Source organism: Phycodurus eques, chromosome 6, assembly GCF_024500275.1.
Source record: "Phycodurus eques isolate BA_2022a chromosome 6, UOR_Pequ_1.1, whole genome shotgun sequence".
In the NCBI taxonomy this organism is placed as follows: Eukaryota; Metazoa; Chordata; class Actinopteri; order Syngnathiformes; family Syngnathidae; genus Phycodurus; species Phycodurus eques.
The window spans coordinates 3187739-3209464 of NC_084530.1; the positions used below are offsets into that span (position 1 = coordinate 3187739).

At 41.1% G+C, this 21726-nt stretch overlaps 1 protein-coding gene across 8 annotated transcripts in view; it reads left to right on the plus strand.

The window, feature by feature from the left end:
• mtus1b (microtubule associated tumor suppressor 1b) overlaps positions 1-21726 on the plus strand; it is a 74427-nt gene that overhangs the window by 15689 nt on the left and 37012 nt on the right. For 7 of the 8 annotated variants that reach the window (XM_061680542.1, XM_061680544.1, XM_061680546.1 and 4 more), the window contains exons 2-4: positions 4759-6104; positions 6190-6636; positions 15933-16146. In XM_061680542.1, the coding sequence (XP_061536526.1) occupies positions 4968-6104; positions 6190-6636; positions 15933-16146 (1798 nt within the window). In that variant the 5' untranslated portion in view covers positions 4759-4967. Of the gene's footprint in view, positions 1-4758; positions 6105-6189; positions 6637-13978; positions 16147-21726 lie in introns of those variants that run through there. The other variant, XM_061680545.1, reaches the window with a different exon arrangement.

The window sequence follows — 21726 nt, forward strand, 5'->3', positions numbered from 1 at the left end:
GCTGTAATGTGACGCAGTGGTGGTGGTTGCCAAATGTTTCGATGAAGGAAAAGTGAGCCTGCTGCTGCCTTACTGCATATTGGGGGGGCAATAATTGTTTTGTTTGTATTCGTGTGTGTGTGTGCACGCGCGCATGTGTAATAGATGTTTTCCCGGTTGGTCCCCCCCCCCCCCCCCACCCCACCCAAAATAACAAAGAACAAAAACAAAACAAAACAAAACAAAAACCTGCGAATCCGCGAGTGCTGAACCACGAGTATGAGGGGGGTCCACTGTATTTTATAAATTTTAAATGTCTGCTCCTATTGTTGCCAATACTGTTGTCATGACTCATCATGATAACACAATTCTGAAATCGATACGATACCTGTATAAAGTACCTCGATACTGATACTGAAAGGGTATATGGCAAAAAAATCATATTTTGTATTAAGTCAAAATAATATTAGCCAGTGGAGAAGATTAAATCAAGTTATTACTCGCTAAAATAAAATCAAAAATTACACAGCAGTTGCTAAGATTTGTAGCCTTGTTTAAAATATATTTTTTGGGGGTCACAAAACAGACGTGTAAAAGCCAGCACACATTTCTTTTTTTCCTCTCATTCATTGTGTGAAGTCTACCTGTATTTACTTCTTCACATAGGGACCGATAGGTTGGGACATTTGAGACTCCCCCCTAGTTGCATACAATTAAGAGATAACCACCACAGCGAACACAATTGCGCTTATCTGAAACCGCCGCTGGCTGATTCTTCACATGCTTCTCACACGCAGAGGCAGCACTTCATCGCCAAGCCACCGACTTACACTTGTCGGTTCAGTGTTCAGATTTGTGTATGTGGTGCATGCAACTAACAAACAAATATTCCACCCCTCAACACCACGTTGACAACTTCGCCGAACAATCAAGCCCCAAATCAGAAGCTAAGTCTGATAGCGCTGTGAACTAATGCTAATAAGTACATCCAAGCATTCAACACTTAAGTTTTCCTTTGATGCATTTCACTGTTGTACGGCCATTGCTGTAAAATGGCGGATTTTCACCCTGCCTACTGAAACTCTGATTGTGATGCGCAGATAAAAAAATAAATAAAAATAAAATAAAAAAAGTGGGGGTGGATGTGTTTTTTCAGAAAAAAAAAATCTTTCTTAACAGTTCATTTTTAGATTTATTTTTAAAAGAAGCAGACAGTGGACTCTTTGGATGTAATGAAGTACACCTTCACTAATGACAGTTCATTTTCTTTTTAAATATTTTCTTTTTAAAATGATCTTTGTGGTATTTTATACAACATTTAAAGTGTAACAAGTTGACTTGTTACATTTAGAAAGATACAAGTTGAAAAACCGTGGAAGTAAACATGAGGAGAGTTAACGCAAAGTTAACGCAAAGTTATTAATTCGGAGCGATATAAAATGTAGAGTGATTTCAGATAAAAAAAAAAAAAAAAAAAGGTAAAATGGACTGCACTTATATCGTGCTTTATCTACATTATCACAGTGCCCAAAGTGATTTACAAAGCCTCACATGTACCCATTCACACACAACATTCATACACCAATGGGCGTCTGCTCCCGTGCATAGAATAGCTAGAACTTGGGGCAACAAATACACTTGGAAGTAGTGGTGGCATTGCTTTGAGCCCTGTTTGTAGTGCAATTAGGGGCATATCGAGGGCCTGTGGAGTCTTTAAGATTGGCCTCAAGGAACGTTTTACACAGTTGAGAAACCCACGCAGGCAAGAGTAGAACATGCAAACTCCACACAGGCGAGGCTGGATTTGAACCCGGCTGGGTCCTCAGAACTGTGAGGCAGATGTGCTAACCAGTCGTCCACCACGCCGCCCCTATTTATTTATTTATGTATTTTATTACGGTAAGGCAATTGGGAAGAGATTCTCATCTGGCATACCTGGCGATTTAAACATTCCTAACAGCCATACATAGTTTAAAGTTAAGACAAAACCCGCTGTTAAGTAACCCTTAATTTGACAAATGACAGACGCGGGGAAAAACATTCCGAGGGAGGATTACTGATGGCTAGTTAAGACTAAATGCAGCTCACTGTACAGTGAGCATGTTTACATACACGTTATCCGATGGAGTTATCGGATTATTCAAATGCCCACATAAACGGCATAATCGGGTTTTGCTTTGTTGGAGAGCATTCCTTATCTGACAGTGAGAATTTAGATAAATAAACCTAGATTTCTACACAGTCCCCTTCAAAATATTGTTCATCATGTTAGTCAAATCAGTTATCTGACTTTTGCAGTCATGCTCACTACAAATTCAGTTATTCTTATTATGATTGCCACCATCTTATACTGCACAGTATCACACCTAACAATTTCGGTCAATTTCATGGGCGCTTCTGTGCAAATTAATAAGTGTATTTTTCGCAACAATTTTTGGTTGAAATTGGTCAGTCCCACTGTGTATATACGACATCAATCAAGTTAGGGGATCGTGCTTCAGCAAGGTAAATACTTGCCAAGCGCAGACGTATTCTCTTTTTCTCCCTACCTGGAAATGCATTGTGTCACCCAGAGGCCCGACTGTCATTGCACACAGATAATGAAGATGGCAGGCTGTCCTTAATCTGATCATCTTTATATAGCTGCTGCTCCCTTCACTTTGCCCCTGACCCACATACACGCGCGCGCACGCGCAGACGCACACGCACACATTAACAGTACGCAGTGTTTGATTGATTTGGATAAAGAAGGACACTTCCTGCTGATTGAAATTTGGAAAAATGAGTGATGCTGTAAATAGCATGTCCAACTGGGAATACTAACAGAGAGCAGACAGACAATGAATGGCGGAGCATCCTTTATTCAACGTGCATAGACCTTGTCTACGGTCTATTGTAAAAGCAGCAATTATTCCACTCGGCTGTTTGTTGAGTAGATATCCCATTGATCAACTTTAGCCCGCAGAGGGCAGCACATGTCTTAAGTCATTCACAGTAGTGTAGTACATGCTGCTGCCTTTCTTGCAGACAGCGCGGGTTCGAATGGACTGTCGTTTGGTTTTGTAGCATACAGGCATACTTTAATTATGCATGTAAATAAAGAGGCATTGCATTTTTGGGGGAGACCATCTATTTGATTATGTTTATACATCCATCCATCCATTCCGCTTATCCTTGCAATTCACACCTAACAATTTCGGTCAATTTACAAATTGGTGTTTTCTATTAAGACCACGGGCACATTTTTGGAATATACTGTAGGAGGAAGTTGGATTAAACCCATGCAAACAAGAGCTTCAGATTCAAAACCAGAACGTCTCGACTGTGCTAACCAGAGGTGGGACAAAACCGTTACTTTGCAAGTCACAAGTCAGTCTCGTCTTTCCCCTCAAATCCTGAGTCAAGTCCCAAGTCGAGATGGGCAAGTCCCTTGTCAAGTCCTACACTTTGAGTTTCGAGTCCTTTCCAGTCATTTTACCAACAAAATAAAAATATATTTTGATATATGTCATATTTAAATGGTTTGTATTCTATAAAAATGCTATGCTGTGACTTATTTTATTTCTGAAGTGACATTAAACAGACATCCAGTCGTGCTGCAATTAGCGATCGAGTATTCTCGATCGAAATAATCAAGTATAGGGATAAAATGTATTTTTGCTTGGTTAAAGAGCAATTATGAATACACAAGAAAATGAGACATTTCACTTCATAATGAACGACCAATTGGTTTCCTCTTTTAGATAACAGTATTTCTGTGAAATTCACATTGTGCATATAGCATGAAACTGCATTTTCTTGTCTCCAAACATTTCTAGTGAGGCAATTCCAAACAAATATAAATCGATTTCCGTTTAAACCTGTCATTTCTTGAGTATCAAAAACGTAAGGCATCAATTTATAAAAAAAGAGGAACGAGTTTGTCCTCTTGTTATAAAGGTACAATTTTATCCGACTGTGGTATCTCAGTCAGAACTCTAGCTCACAAAGCTAGCTGCTAATGCTAAAGAAAACAAGCATACTTGACGTCTAGCTGTGCGATTCCCACAATGCAATGTGGATTTTTGTGTGTGCAATAGTTAATGTCCTTATTGTTACGTGCAATGTCGCTTTTGTTTCTGTGTGTGTTAACAGTGGTTCTTGGCATGCATACCTTATTTAGCTGTCACGTTTATGATTGATTTGTGTTGTACTGTTTCTTTTACATGGAACTATGACTTTAGGTGGTGTGTGAAAGAAGGACCTTGGTCAATTCCTCTACCAGAGCGTGCCAAACAGGGTGTTAACTGTTAAAAGATGATCAAAACTTAACTGCACATTATGAATAATGGCACGGGACATCTTGACCTAATGGATAATCATTAAGATCTTGAAGATCATTATGTTGTCAGTAATCATATTTTTTTATGTAGTAAAACAATAGGTTGCACATATAGCTACAAAGTGTTGGTTTCTCAGCGCTTTCGTCAAAGTAGCAATTCTTTTCAAGTCAATGGGTTCAAGTCCAAGTGAAGTCACGAGTCATTACTGTTCAAGTCCGAGTCGAGTTGCAAGTCTTTTAACAATTTGTCAAGTCGAGTCTCAAGTCCTCAAATTCATGACTCGAGTCCGGCTCGAGTCCAAGTCATGTGACTCCAGTCCACACCTCTGTTGCTAACCACAATTTCACTATGATGCCCCAGATACATTTTTGGATAAATTTAACAACGGATTTATTTTAAGTCTTTATTACACAGTTACTCACAGTTTACAGTTTTCCTTTCTTCTGCTCATTTTTAGATGTTGTGGTCTGACAATGAAGCAATAACACGCATCCCTTTTGGATACTGAAGTGACGCTCCAAACCTCCTGAGTCCAGACAATGGATTGGACTTTTGATCAAACATCCATGTAGAGTCTAAAGATGTTCAGATTGTTTGTTTGTTCAGCTCAAGGTTTTTGAATACTTTTGCAGCATTATATGGTGGCTTAATAGTCCTTACAGTAAGATGAGTGTTTCTAAGTCCAGTGAGCGTGTCACAGAGGAGAAGAGCGACACCGGCATGAGACTCTCTCTTCACAGTGCAGGACACCACAATGGAAACACTTTTGCAACCTCCTCATCTTTTTCCTCGCCATCCTTCTGTTTGGGGGAATCCTCTCCAGAGTCGTTGTGCAGTAGTGGGTATACTGACAGCCCACAAGACTATGATATGCTCAAAGTCACCCTGACCACTACTTTATTGACAGGAACAAAAGACATTGTAGAGGATGCCATTTCCAACTGGGAGCAAGAGGACAAAAGTATGCTCAGCAAAAATAGTGATGCTGCATTTGAAAAGATTCAAACAGCAAATGAGCGGTCAAAATCAAATGAAAACTCTATATCAGTTTACCTTGATGCCTGTGCTGGTGAACACCAAGAAAACAGGAATGGCAATGACAGCGACAACCTCGCACTGTCCCTATCTTTGATATCCGATGCTGTTGACCATGGTAGTAATGGTAACAACAGATATAGAGAGAGACATGGCTCATTAACTCCAGACTCAGAAGCAACAGGAATTATTGACGATGATGATGTTGCTGGTGACGATGATGATGATGATGATGATGATGCTGAAGATGAAGCTTTGTATTTTTCAATCAGCTCAGATATTGGTGTACGGAGAACGAGCGCAGCCTACACAAGCTCACCTAATCTGAGCCTCTTTAGCAGAGCGCACTCTGCACTGATGCCTGAGCTCCAGATAAAGGGGACTGGAACAATGAGTGATCAGGGATCAGAGGTATTGTTAGAAGAAGTACAGATTACCTGTCCGCTGGATTCTCTTGGCGAAACGCCTGAGGACATTAGTGACCCCCCCCGCAAAGTAGCTGTTACTCCCTCTGCAGTGAGTCTTGTCCAAGATACCAAGGACATTGCACAAATGCTAAATTGCACAGAAACGTATGTGTTGGTCCCCAAACTCACCAGCTCTCCAAGTAGACTAAAAGTCAAATCAGACATTGCACTTGTCCCCTTGGCTGGAGATTGCAAAATGACAAATCGTAACGAAAATGGGCTCTCCAAATTGGACCTTAAAAACATCAAGGCTAAAGTTGGATCACGACCCACCCAGTCTGCACAAAAGATAACTTTCCAGGTACTGTAGATTTGATTTATTACTATATTGTTGGTCTAATTCAACATTTCTTGTTTTAAACTTTCCCTCTTCTTTTTTGGTATAGAATCGATCTGTTTCAGAAATTGGAAGGAAGGCGGCACCGAGGAAGGGAGAAATGAAGGCTTTTTATGGGGGTAAAAGGCAAAGCCCATCTCCTGGTAATGTCAAAGTGGCTTTGGTGCTGAAACCCACCCGAGGAAAGAGCACTTTCATCAAAACCAGCCCCAAGGCAGCAGCCTTTGACTCCAAAAAGTCAAAACGGCCGAGTGGAGCCTTCAGTGGAAGACCGTCACACTGCACGAGTGCCATGCACACAGAGGTGGCAGAGGAACAATACCGGGTCACACCCAGAAAGGTAGCCCAGGAGGTATCCGATAAATGCCTATTAAACGTGGAGTCTCAGTATCAGAGTACAATACCGGGTGAAGAATGTGTGGAAGACTATTGGGAGGGGACTGGTGAGGCTCTACAGACTCTGGGCAATCTGGACAAACCAAGGAATCATACCTGGGTAAGTCCCTTTTTAATAAAGCGGTTTCAATAGAGCTCATCAGCTTCAGCTAAACTTGATGTAATTTTCAATCAAATGAGATCCGGGAAAAGAACTGGCTGAGGAGGTTATGTTATATTAATGGCAATAGTTTTTTTATTGCCATCAGCTGGCACATATTGTTAGTGATACTGTATGGAAATTGCACGTTTGGTGGGGATATATTCTTTGTAGTTTTCATGGTAATAGCCACACTATTCTTGGCTCCAGGATGGAGAAGTTTGGAATACTTTATTTTATTAGATAGTTGCATGGATAACTCTAGCAATATAAATTGGAGTTGTGGGTTGGATGGAAGGGCATAATTCAAAACTTAAAAGTTAAGAATGAACATCTATGTTCAATGAAGATTTGATTTTACATTTTACATGTATGATACAGTGGGAGGAAAAAGCAGGAGAACCCTTCGGAATTTATTTTCGGAATAAATTGGTCATCAAATGTGCTGTAATCTAATACTGATACGAATAGTACAACACACAATTGCGCTGGAAACCCGATAGAAAAGACGGGGGGGGGGGGGGAGGGGTGACTCTTTGTTATATTGCAGCCATTTGCTAAAATCATTTAAGTTTATTTTTTTTCCTCATTAATGTACACACAGCACCCCATATTGAAAGCAAAAAAACTGAAATGTTGAAATTTTTGCAGATTTATTAAAAAAGAAAAACTGAAATATCACACAGCCCTAAGTATTCAGACCCTTTGCTCAGTATTTAGTAGAAGCACCCTTTTGAGCTAATCCAGCGATGAGTGTTTTTGGGAAAGTTTTTCACACCTGGATTTGGGGATCCTCTGCCATTCTTCCTTGCAGATCCTCTCCAGTTCTGTCAGGTTGGTTGGCGAACGTTGGTGCACAGCCATTTTCAGGTCTTTCCAGAGATGCTCAATTGGGTTTAAGTCAGGGCTCTGGCTGGGCCATTCAAGAACAGTCACGGAGTTGTTCTGAAGTCATTCCTTTGTTATTTTAGCTGTGTGGTTAGGGTCACTGTCTTGTTGGAAGGTGAACCTTCGGCTCAGTCTGAGGTCCTGCGCACTCTGGAGAAGGTTTTCGTTCAGCATATCCCTGTACTTGGCCGCATTCATCTTTCCTTCGATTGCAACCAGTCGTCCTGTCCCTGCAGCTGAAAAACACCCCCACAGCATGATGCTGCCACCACCATGCTTCACTGTTGGGACTGTATAAGACGGGTGATGAGCAGTGCCTGGTTTTCGCCACAACATACCGCTTAGAATTAAGGCCAGAAAGTTCTATCTTGGTCTCATCAGATTTTTTTTCTCACCATTTTGGAGTCCTACAGGTGTGCTTTTTTTTTTTTTTTTTTTAAGCAAACTCCATGCTGGCTTTCATGTGTCTTGCACTGAGGAGAGGCCTCCGACGGGCCACTCTGCCATAAAGCCCCGACTGGTGGAGGGCTGCAGTGATGGTTGACTTTCTAGAACTTTCTCCCATCTCCTGCCTGCATCTCTGGAGCTCAGCCACAGTGATCTTCGGGTTCTTCTTTATCCCTCTCACCAAGGCTCTTCTCCCCCAATTTCTCAGTTTGGCTGGACGGGCCGGCTCTCGGAAGGGTTCTGGTCATCCCAAATGTCTTCCATTCAAGGATTATGGAGGCCACTGTCCTCTTAGGAATCTAAAGTGCAGTTGAAATTTTTTTGTAACCTGGGCCAGATCTGTGCCTTGCCACAGTTCTGTCTGAGCTCTTCAGGCAGTTCCTTTGACCTCATGATTCTCATTTGCTCTGACATGCACTCTGAGATGTAAGGTCTTATATCGACAGGTGTGTGGCTTTCCTAATCAAGTTCAATCAGTATTATCAAACACAGCTGGACTCCAATGAAGGTGTAGAACCATCTCAAGGATGATCAGAAGAAATGGACAGCACCCGCGTCAAATATGAGTGTCACAGCAAAGAGTCTGAATACTCATGTCTGTGTGATATTTCAGTTTTTCTTTTTTAATAAATCTGCAATAATTTCAACAATTCCGTTTTTTTTTCTGTCAATGTGGAGTGCTGTGTGTAAATTAATAAGGGGAAAAAATAACTTAAATGATTTTAGCAAATGGCTGCAATAGAATATAATTATATTATATATATATATAAGTCTATATTATGACTCTAAATTGCCCGTAGGCATGACTGTGAGTGCAAATGGCTGTTTGTTTGTATGTGCCCTGCGATTGGCTGGCAACCAGTTCAGGGTGTACCCCGCCTCCTGCCCGATGACAGCTGGGATAGGCTCCAGCACGCCCACGACCCTACTGAGAAGAAGCGGCTCAGAAAATGGATGGATGGATATATATAATATAGATCCCGGCCCCGCCTGTGTGGAGTTTGCATGTTCTCCCCGTGCCTGCGTGGGTTTTTCTCTGGGTACTCTGGTTTCCTTCCACATCCCAAAAACATCCAGGTTAGGTTAATTTAAGACTCTAAATGGCTCATAGGTATGAATGTGAGTGTGAATGTGTTTATTATTAAGTTATTGTAAATAAAAAGCTGTAAAAATAGAATGTTGGAAAGTTTCACATTTTATACAAAATTACCATGCCAGTGTGCTTCGTCATGGTGACATTGTTGATGTACATTATTTATCATAGGCGAGTTGCTTTCAGGAGCCACAAGGAACTTGTGTGCTTCCTTGTTCCAAATCAAAAAAAATGTACTGTATGAAAAATAGCATCTTGCACTCCAGGCTTGTGTTTTGTGAAGGTTTAATAATGAGAAAATAAATACACAAGTTTATCAAGATATTTTTCAGAAGAACTTGAGGCAATCTGTCCAACAGCTGAAACTCAAACGAGGATGGGTGTTGCGACAGTGCAATCATCAGACACGGAAGCAAATCAGCAACAGAATGGCTTCAGAAGCAGGAATTACGTGTTCTGCAGTAGCCTAGTCAGTCCAACCCAATTGAGATGCGATGGCATGACCTCGAGAGCTATTCATACCAGACATCCCAGGAATTTTGCCTATTGTAACAGTTTTTTAAAGAGGAATTGTTCAAAATGAATCCTGATCATTGTGCACATTTGATCTGCAACTACAGGAAATGTTTAAATTAAAGGGGTCACTTACTTTTTCCTCATCCTGTCAATGTTTACGCTATGCTCTATTTTATATAATTATGAAAACGTAGGGTTTGTGTCGTATTACTTTAAGCAGACTCTGTTTATTCTTATATAGATGAAGAGCAGACTTCATTTTATGACCAAGTTATGCAGAAATTTAACAAATTCCAAAGGCTTTACATACTTTTTCCTTGGCCGTATATTCTGTATGTAGATACAGTCTACAGGAACCTTGAAAAGAGCACATGAATGTGGATGAGGTCTGTGTACAATTCACATTCAGATTTGCATGTGCTACCTTTGGTCTATGCTTTTGAAAACCCAGTGGTCCCCTGACAGGGCTAAAACCTGTCCCAACATAGTCTTTCATGGAGCCTCAAGGTTTTGTCAGCAAAGGGTGTGTTGAAAACATGTCGGCTGTAATTTATGCAAACACAAACCTATACGTGTACACACTTGACACAAAAATATGCTCGAAGTATGCTCGCCATGTAACAAGTGTCTCACTCTTGACCCTGACGATGATGATTATAGTATCTTAATTGGGTTTACCGTGCAAAGATGTATTGATGGCTAGGTCATCCTAATGCCTGTTTGTGATATTTAAAAAACATATTTAGAAACATTAACATAATGTCTAGAAAATTTCCCAGATAACCATTTAGAGTTTGACCCGTCTGAGCTTTCATGTCTACGCATGATTTAGTGTGTATGGGAATCCAACAATAATCCACTGGCTCTGCCTCAGAAAAGCCGAAATACTGTACAGTGATACGTTGACTTACGCGTTGAATTTGTTCCATGACCACGCTTGTAACTCAGAAACTCATATCTCAAATCAACTCTCCCCTTTGAAATAAATGGAAATGCCATTAATCCTTTCAAAACCCTTTTTAAACACCACCATTTTTTGTTTACATGTTTAAGTAAAATAGCACTGTATTGTTAAGTATACATTTTAAAACATAATAAAAGAGAATCTAAATAAATAAACGGGTTTTTTGAAGTGTAGGAAAGGTACACAGACACTGTAATATATTTGTGTGTTTTGCCTTTAAATGGCTCTCTCCCCACCATGCACGGCAGAGCTCTGCTCTGCAGGTCCCAAAAATTTGTCTGTGAAACTATTTTTTTTTAGTAAACCGAGGTTCCATCTTAATTGCTCTATTTCGTTTAATTCACTGCAGTAGTGGAGGGTCTAAAGCAGACATGCCCAAAGTCTGGCCCGTGTTCATATTTCCACTGGCCCGAAGCCTCTGTCATAAAATCAATATGTGGTCCGGCAGTACAAAATACACACGCAATTTTATATTTCACCACAGGATGGCAGTAAACTTGTGGCCGAACTGTCGCGGGGCCGTTTTGCGCATGATATGTTTTTTGCCCATTTCTAAAATGGCAAGTGGAAGTAAGAAAAGGAAAGTTGATAGCGAGGGCCGCCGTTTCCAGGACAAATGGAGGTCTGAATATTTTTTCACTGAATTTAGAAACAACTGCATCTGCCTAAGTTGCCAAAAGACTGTGGCTGTGTTCAAGGATTTCAATATAAAGAGGCGCTACCAGACGAAACATGCTAATTATGACAAGCTAACTGCGAACGAACGCAGTGAAAAATTGAAGCAACTGGAAGCTGGTTTAACGGCACAGCAACACTTTTTCACAAGAGCCAATGAGTCGAATGAAAATGCAACAAAGGGAAGCTATGAGGTGGCAATGCTGATTGCCAAGCACTGCATACCTTTTACTGAGGGTAAATGTATTAAAGACTGTGTGATGAAAATGGTGGAGAACATTTGTCCTGAGAAAAAGCAACAGTTCGCCAATGTTTGCCTGGCTCGTAGCACTGTGTCACAAAGGATCGAAGAAGTTTCTTCTGATATTAAGAGACAGTTGGACGCAAAAGGAGTGGAGTGAATTTTTTTCGTTAGCCTGTGACGAAAGCACGGATGCATCCGACACCGCTCAGTTACTGATTTTTTTGAGAGGAGTGGACAGTGAACTGAACGTGCGTGAAGAACTACTTGACCTCCAGAGCCTTAAGGACCAAACAAGAGGGAAAGATTGATTTGCTTCTGTTTGTTCTGCCGTAGCTGACATAAAATTACAATGGAATAAAATCACGGGGATTATTACGGATGGCGCACCTGCCATGGTTGGCGAGCACAGTGGATTATCAACCCTAGTGTGTAACAAAGTAAGCGAAGAAGGAGGTAAAGCTATAAAACCCCATTGTATTATTCGCCAACAGGTTCTATGTGCCAACCATCTGAAATATGATCACGTTATGAAACCGGTGATAAAGGCTATTAATTATATTCGCTCCAAAGCCCTGTGCCACCGCCAGTTTCAACAATTTCTACTGGATATCCACGCTGAATACGGAGATGTTGTGTATCACACCGATGTAAGATGGCTCAGTCGGGGGTCTGCACTGCAGCGTTTCTACTCACTCAAAGAGTTAATTGGACAATTCTTGGCAAAAAAGGGACAACCGATGCCAGAACTAACCGATCCTGCTTGGCTGTCTGATTTTGGATTTTTAGTTGACATAACCCGACATCTCAACGCCCTGAACATGAGCCTTCAGGGGCAAAATCCATTGATAAGCCAACTGTATTCACATATTAAAGCCTTTCGGACCAAGCTGCTACTTTTCCAAACCCACCTGTCACAAACGCAGCCCAATACCACACATTTCCAATCTCTGCAAAAAAATAATGACGTGTTTTCCAGGGCACAATATTAGTGCGCAAATGAGAAGGTATGCCGCAAACATCTCATCTCTGACTGAGGAGTTTCAACAACGTTTCAGGGATTTTGCAACAATTGGAAAGGAGATCACGCTTTTTTTCTTCTCCCGTTTCCGTGGATCTCAGTGACGTTCCAGCCCACCAGCAGTTGGAGCTCATTGAGCTGCAGTGTGACACGGAGTGTCGCAGCCGGTACCAACAACTCCCTCTAGTCAACTTTTACCAGCAGCTGGATAAAGACAGGTTCCAAGAGATTCGTACATTTGCTAAGAAAATGTTGAGCTTGTTTGGCTCGACATACTTGTGCGAGAAGACCTTCTCAGTCATGAACATGAATAAGAACCGCGTGAGGACAAGACTAAGTGACTCCCACCTGCGTGACATCTTGCGCATTAAAACCACCGCTTTTGAGCCAGACCTGCCTCATTTACTGCAGTCGAGATCTCAGTATCACCCTTCACATTCATGCAAACATGTTGTTTGTTGATTCTGATGAATAAAGTTTGAGTTTGAGTCAAATTCCATAAAAATACTATTATTTTTATATACTATATACTATATATACTAATATTTATATATTTTTTTACTAATATACTAATATTTTGTATTTAATTAATTTTTATTCTAACCTTCATTTATCCAGGTCAGGCGGTTATCAGATCTACCAAGCAGCAGACAGCATAGTAAAACAAAGTAAAATAAAAATAAATACAAAAAAGCATTCCCCTCGTCGGTAGCATGTAAAATTAATGCTGGTCAATGTGGCCCCTGAGCCAAAAGGTTTGGGCACCCATGGTCTAAAGAGCTCTTGTAACGCAAGTTGTTGCTCATAAGGCAATGCAAAAAAATCATTTGAGCGACATTTCGTATCTTGAAGAAATTGGAGCACTTGTTAAGTCAAGGCACTAGTGACAGAGACATCGCCGTGATTGTCACGACTGATGAGTTGCGGTGACTTGGCAACTCAGGAAATTTTTCTTTCACTATCAGCAGGGCGACGTCTCACGTAAGCCAATTAGCCCCCGTCACAGAGACGTCACTGAGACGTCCTGGATTATACAGGCCAGCTCAGTCACGTAGTCTCCTTGTCATGTGGGCTCACAGTCACGTGGTCTAGTGCAGTGATTCTCAAATGGTGGGTCGGGTTGAGACCCAAAATTGAAAAAATTGCATGTATTCTTGTTTTGTCTTGTTTTGAGAGCCGTACCAAGTTCCCACATGGAACATATTAGGTACAGGAAGTGTAGTTGCCTCACACTTTAGAAGTTACGAAAAATAAATAAAATGTTTTGTTTCAAAATAGCCACTGACAACACATATATATTTTCAAAAGCTTTTTCAAATGACTTTGATGTAGCCTTCTGCCCAAAGTGGGTTGCGACTTTGCAACAAAAGTGGGTCAACCGTCATCTCGGAGACGTCGCCGATGTGGAGTCGTGGATCTCTCTGTGATTTTTTCTCAGTCTTTTTGGTCTCCCAACAGGTCTGGGAGATGTCCCAGAGACCATGCGGAGACGTCTCCACTGTTGCAAACAGAATTAGTTTCCGCGACGTCTTTGAGATGTCTCCAAGACCTTTTGGAGACTTGAAAAAAAAATCTCCAAAAGGTCGAAGTTCGGCGGATCGGTGCAGCGTCTGCATTGATGCGGACTTTGTATCGATCCGTTGTGGTAAAGAAGGAGCTAAGCCGGAAGGCGAAGCTCTCGATTTACCGGTCGATCTACGTTCTTACCCTCACCTATGGTCACGACCCACAGCTCATGACCATAGGTGAGTGTGTCCGCAGGGTGTCCGGGTTCTCCCTTAGAGATAGGGTGAGAAGCTCGGTCATCCGGGAGGATCTCAAGAGTAGAGCCGCTGTTCCTCCACATCGAGAGGAGCCAGATGAGGTGGCTGGGGCATCTGATTCGGATGCCTCCCGGACGCCTCCCTGGTGAGGTGTTCCGGGCACGTCCCACCGGGAGGAGACTCCGGGGACGATCCAGGACACGCTGGAGAGACTACATCCTTCGGCTGGCCTGGGAACGCCTCGGGATCCCCAAGGAAAAGGAAGAAGTGGCTGGGGAGAGGGAAGTCAGGGCGTCCCTGCTAAAGCTACTGCCCCCGCGACCCGCGGTAGAAAATGGATCGATGGGATGGATGGAGGTCGAAGTTCGATTTCAGCGCGACTCCTTGGGAACAGGACTAGTCTCAAGGAGATTCCAGGAGACGTCATGGAGACATCTCCGCAACCAGCGGAGCCTCAAGTTGCCATTAGGTTGCCAACTCGTTTCGAGGCCAGTGAGATCTAATTTGTATAATTTGCTTTATGTTAGTTGATGTGGATTTTTGTATGAGGTGATTAAGGTAAAGTATTGCTTAAAACATTTTGGTCGTAAAGGGTTTTTAGAAAATTGACTTAACCTGACAGAAATACGTTCCTGACCAATTTGTTCTTGCTAATAATTGAACAGTGATTTGAGAGAACAATTTTCGAGGCTCTCTGAAACACACACACACATACACACACACACACTAACACACACTCACGCACAAACACATTCACACACACACAAGCTAGCCCATCACCCACAAAGTCACTCCATGTGTGCTGGTGTGTGTAGCATCATGAGGGAGAAACATGGATTGTTTGGGTAATGGTTGAGAGTAGGGCTGCAGCTAACTATTTTTGATAATCAATTAATCTGTCAATTATTTTATCAATTAATCAATGAATTGGATAAAAAAAAAAACTCTTTATTTTAAAAAACAACATTATTTCAATTTGAAAGTGCAGAAAATCCCCAAACAAAAACTGATTACGATTCAGTTACTGGTTTGGTCTTAAACATGTCAGAAAATGGGCAAAAATGTTGATCATTGTTTCCCAAAGTAAAACCAGATGTTTGCAAATGTCTTATTTTGATTCAACACAAAGATAATCAGTCTGCTTTCATGGAGGACTGCAGAAATTGGAGAACATTTACTGTTAAAAGGCGGAAATTCCGACGACTTGGGCAATTTTAGGTTTAACAAGGTCTCTAACTGATTAATCAATTATCAAAATAGTTGTCGATGAATTTGATCATCGATTAGTTGTCACTTAATCGATTCATTATTGTACTCTTAGTTGACAGAAAAATCAGCATGGTCAGAGCCTGGATTTTTTTTTTTTAAACACAATGACATTTTTTGTAGCCCTCTTGTGTTTGTTCCTGGCGTCCACTTTTTCTTCCTTTTCCTCCTTTACTCACTAACACACACACACACACACACACACATACAGTCACACACTCCCTCACTCCTCCCCTCTGCTCCTTCACTCCCTGCCGTCCCTCGTCTCAGTCCACATTTCTGACTGTGAGCAGGGAATGGCTAACACGATGGTCTCGGTGCACAGCTCTGAGCTGGGGCCCTTTGGCTGGAACTCTGTCACTAAGCATCAACTCTTCCTGCAGAAAGTCTCCAAATTAGGGCCCACTGTAAGGCCGCCGGGGAAAAGCATTCGAGTGGATAAAGGACTAGTTCCACCTCCAGGGACTGGACCTCCAGGACCAGAGGGCCCCAGGCCCCGGCAAAGCCAGATTAATGGACCTATGTTGAAAGAAGTTGGACAGAGTGCTGGAGATGGATCTCCAATGAGAGTGAAAAACATTCAAAGTCAGAGCAATGGTGAGTAAAAGCTAAGCTATTTCAGCACCACCATTCACTGTATGAAATCTGAAATCAAAACCGCAACAGCGCATCAGTCGTACAATACTTCTTAGCTGTGTGTGTGTGTGTGTGTGTGTGTGTGCGTGTATGCATGCGTGTAATGGAACAAAAATTCAAGTTCCTCTCTGGAGCAGGTTTAGGAAATGAGCAGTCTGACACAGCGGAGCTGACAGTTTAAAATACCTTCCACATACCACTAAACCACACAGTCATACACATTGTTTTGCTGCTTGCAGCTTGCAGCATGTGTGATGGCTACACTTTGTTGACACGTGATACAAGCTGCTGACAAGACAACATGTACAATATAGACAGAAACCAGTCTGGGTACTTTTGAGTATTTTGGAATATGCAGCTCGATATTTGATATCCCCTTGTGGTAGTGCTTAAGCTGCAGTGTTACCTCAGTGTAGTTGAAGTCTCTCTCAGCATTTACATTATATATCTTATTGGCATATTTGAGGTGTGTACTGCTCCTCATCAAATGGCGTGTAAGAACACATTTGTTTCACCACTGCTTTTTCCCTGTTCGCCTCATCCTTGTTGTTTTTCTTCTTTGTTTTTCAAGTGAATGTTTCAGTATCTGTTTGCCTTTTCAAACAAAGTGATGTGATGAGATAACTGCGACTCTCAACTTCAGCATGGTGTCTGTCCCCTGCTTGGTGTCCTGTTACCCTGTAATTCCATTCTTACGTGTGTAACGTGGCCCTTGTTTGCCATGCTAAGTTGCTGTAATGGGTTATTTACATTGTGGAAAATACTTATATCGTGCATCTGTAAAATCAAACTTATTTGTCAAGAGTTGACAATTCACATTCTGATGGACAATGGCTTATCTGTCCTGGCCTTGCTCAGCCACAGGAAGAAACCACTGCCTCTTGACTCCAGACTAAAATTGCCTTCAATAGATTCTTTTGTGTGTACAAACACTCTTAATGTGTGTGTATGATAAGATAACGTAAATACAAATCTATTTAACAATAAGAAACATTAATAAGCTTATTGGGGTGAGTTTAATTGCATCTTTTAGCATTATACATCATTCTAGATTCCACCATCTGTTAAGAGTAACAACTTTTAACAGTTTTGTCTTCTGATGACCAGATCAACCCTATGGCCTGTTGAAACCGCCCACTTTACTCTTCTGGATGGAAGCAATGATAAAAGACAATAGTAAGGGCCATATTTTCCAACGTGTGTAAGAGGGAAAAGGTGCATAGTTTCACACTTTTCTGGAGGCGCAGATTCTTCCACTTACTTAAGTCTGTCATTTACGCACCTTTCGTGCCAGATACGCATTCTGTTTGGAAAGACGCGACAATATGGGTGTTCCCTGTCAAATCTGGCCTTCGCTGTATTCGCTCATTGACTTAACTTTTACATTGCACTTGAAGTTTGGATGCAATTTAAATATATGCCACATGTACTAATAATATTTAAAAAAAAAAAAAAAAAAAACTGTCACTAAGTTATTTCTTTTTCTTTTCTTTCTTTTTCGGTGGCTCAAAAAAGTTGAGGACCGCTGATGCAGAGAACAGTAGGCACAGCCTCTTTTTATTGATGGACCTCAAAACACGCATTGAGTCATAAGCGGAATAGTCTGATTAAATTACTATTATTGCAGTTATTTTGTACAGAAATTTAAAAAATAAATAAATAAAATAAAACAGTAGCACACTGTCCTTCAAAGTTTAAGTGTAGCCCGGTCTGCATGTCCTGACAACACACTCCCTGCTTCAAATTTAAAGTGTGCTTTATCATTTCCGTGTATTTCAATGACATTCACAAGTCACAGGAAACGTCCTCGTTCCATGTAGCATGCCTCTTTGGTGTGTCTTGAATATAACACGAAGCCTTCCATAAGCCTGCCAGGCAAGCTTTATGCGGCGTTCAACTTCAGTGCTTGTATTTCCATCCATTCTTCCAAGTTGGCCTAAATAGATGAAGTTGTCGACGGCGTCTAGGACATAGTTGTCCATTTTGATATCTTTGTGTGGACAGTAACGATTGAACATGACCTTCGTTTTGCTTTTGTTCATTTTCAGACCTTAGCGATGGCTTTCTAACTCTTAATTCCTGAATACGACGCTGTAGTTGTTCAGCACCGTAGCAGAATAAAATGATGTCGTCTACAAAATGAAGATGGCTCAACTAAGCACCGTTCTTTTTAGTCCTTCTTTTTCCCAATTGAGCTTTTTAAATATTTCTTCAAGGCAAGGTGTAAATAGTTTTGGAGACAGTATGTCGCCTTGTCTGACCCCTTTTCCTAGACTTATTCGCACTCTTTTTTCATCAATTCGTATTGAACCTGAAGAATCATTGTCTATTGATTGTAGAATGTTGATACAGGTCGGCTCTATCCCTTGATTTACCAGCGCCTGGTGTATGTATATGGGGCTGTACGTATATATTTCTACATATAGTGGGTACGGAAAGTATTCACAACCCCTTAAAGCTTTCACTCTTTGTTATATTGCAGCCATTTGCTAAAATAATTGTTTTAAATTTCCTCATTAATGTACACGCAGCACCCCATATTGACAGAACTAAACGGAATTGTTGAAATTTTCGCAGGTTTATTAAAAAAGAAAAACTGAAACTGACACAGCCATAAGTATTCAGACCCTTTATTATGACACTCATATTTAACTCGGGTGCGGTCCATTTCTTCTAATCATCCTTGAGATGGTTCTACAACTTCATTGGAGTCCAGCTGTGTTTGATTTTGATGATTGCTCTTGATTAGGAAAGTCACACACCTGTCAATATAAGACCTTACAGCTCACAGTGCATGTCAGAGCAAATAAGAATCATGAGGTCAAAGGAACTGCCTGAAGAGCTCAGAGACAGAATTGTGGCAAGGCACATATCTGGCCAAGGTTACAAAAAAATTATGCTCCACTTAAGTTCCTAAGAGCAAAGTGGCCTCCATAATCCTTAAATGGAAGAACTTTGGGACGAACAGAACCCTTCCTAGAGCTGGCCGTCCGGCCAAACTGAGCAATTGGGGGAGAAAAGCCTTGGTGAGAGAGGTAAAGAAGAACCCAAAGATCACTGTGGCTGAGCTCCAGAGATGCGTCGGGAGATGGGAGAAAATTCTAGAAAGTCAACCATCACTGCAAGACACATGAAAGACCGCATGGAGTTTGCTAAAAAACACCTGAAGGACTCCAAGATGGTGAGAAATAAGATTCTCTGGTCTAATGAGACCAAGATTCTGAGCGGTATGTGTGGGGAAAACCAGGCACTGGTCCAATAAAGTCCTAACAGTGAAACATGGTGGTGGCAGCATCATGTTGTGGGCGTGTTTTTCAGCTGCAGGGACAGGACGACCGGTTGCAATCGAAGGAAAGATGAATGCGGCCAAGTACAGGGATATCCTGGACGAAAACCTTCTCCAGAGCGCTCAGGACCTCAGACTGGGCCGAAGGTTCACCTTCCAACAAGACAATGACCCTAAGCACACAGCTAAAATAACGAATAAGTGGCTTCAGAACAACTCAGTGAATGTTCTTGAGTGGCCCAGCCAGTGCCCTGACTTAAATCCAATGGAGCGTCTCTGGAGAGACCTGAAAATGACTATCCACCAACGTTCAGAATCCAACCTTACAGGACTGGAGAGGATCTGCAAGGAGGAATGGTAGAGGATCCCCAAATCCAGGTGTGAAAAACGATAAAGCATAATTCCCAGAAAGACTCATGGCTGTATTACCTCAAAAGGGTGCTTCTACTAAATACCAAGCAAAGGCTCTGAATACTTATGGCTGTGTGATATTTCAGTTTTTGTTTTTTAATAAATCTGCAAAAATTTCAACAGTTTTGTTCTTTTCTGTCAAGGCGGGGTGCTGTGTTTACATTAATGAGGAAAAAAAAAGAACTTAAATGATTTTAACAAATGGCTGCAATATAACAAAGAGTGAAAAATTTAACGGAGTCTGAATACTTTCCGTACCCATTGTATATATAGCTCTATCTATCTATCTATCTATCTATCTATCTATCTATCTATCTATCTATCTATCTATCTATCTATCTATCTATCTATCTCTATCTCTCTCTCTCTCTTTCTCTCTCTCTCTCTATATATATATCTATCTATCTATCTATCTATCTATCTATCTATCTATCTATCTATATATACATACATATATATATATATATATATACATACATATATATATATATATATATACACACACACACACACACACACACACACACACAGTCACTGTCACAGTGTTGGACTCTAGATTGGGGGAAATTTCATGAGGTGCTGGCGGCTGTCTTGTGAACATCTGTGATTTTCACTCATTGATTTGTGGGGATGGGTATCGAGAATTGAGAATCAGTGGGAATCGTTAGCTGAATTTTCTCGCACTTCCCTTATCGATTCTATTTGAATTGAGGACGCCAGTGAGCATTTTACGCAGCGTGCGCATCGCATGGATCAGCTGGCATTCACACAACTATTACTATCAGGTGGTATCAAGTGGTATTAACACCACCAAGCACAGCACACATGACTAAAAACGACAACAATTTAACTATAAAAAAAAGAGTGCATGCACATTTTCAGGGTGTTACGCTAAAATACACCCTGCCAGAAACTGCGACCAGAGGTTTTCCTCAGTCATGCATGGAGCTACACATTTCTTAAGCTTAAAAAAAGAGTAGAAGAACATCGCAATAGAACTTTATTAAAGTTGTTTTTCACAGATTATGTGCCTGTGAGTATTTTTATATTACCTGTCTGTATGTGTTACTATGGGGTTTGTGTGTGAATATTCGTTATCTGAAGGTAAATAACACCCGTGAATGCTAGTTTTGCTAGCCCGTCAATAGGGGTTTTCTATTGAGTGTTAGCATTAAGCTAGCAATCTCTAAAACGATGTCTTGTTCTTAAATATACAAAGTGTGTAATTATTTTTGTTGCGCGTTTAGTTTTAGAGTAAACTCCAAATGGGGTGTTATTAACAGCTTAAAACGCGCTCAAGGAGGGCAGAAGAACATACGTCACACGCTTGCTCAATTCATAGGATGTGTTCAGGGTGTGTTTACAATGCAGGAACTTGCACAGACTACCCGTACCGGGGCGGATTAGTCGTTTTTCTTCGATTATAGCATTTATGTATTATAAGAAAAAGCCTGGATATGATATCCAGCAGGCGTTTGTTTAATTTTATTTGAATCATTTACATTTTTTGTATACAAAAGTCCCCCGGATGTTTTTTCTCCCCCAAACTACAAATTTGAGAATCGATAAGAGAATCAATAAAGAATCAAACCATTAAACAGTATCGAAAATGGAATCAGAATCCTTTAAATCTTATCAATTCCCATCCCTATTGATTAGGAAACTTGCCTCGTTCAGGAGGAGGCGGCATTCTTTCTATCTTCGGCAGGCATGCACAGTGTTCTGCTACTTCCTTGTTGCACACTGTGCACTGCGTTTGGCGGGCGGGGGGATAATCTTACGTTGTGGTTAAAACATCTAAGCGACGCAATTGGCCCAGCCATGTGTTATTTACAGTACAAAAA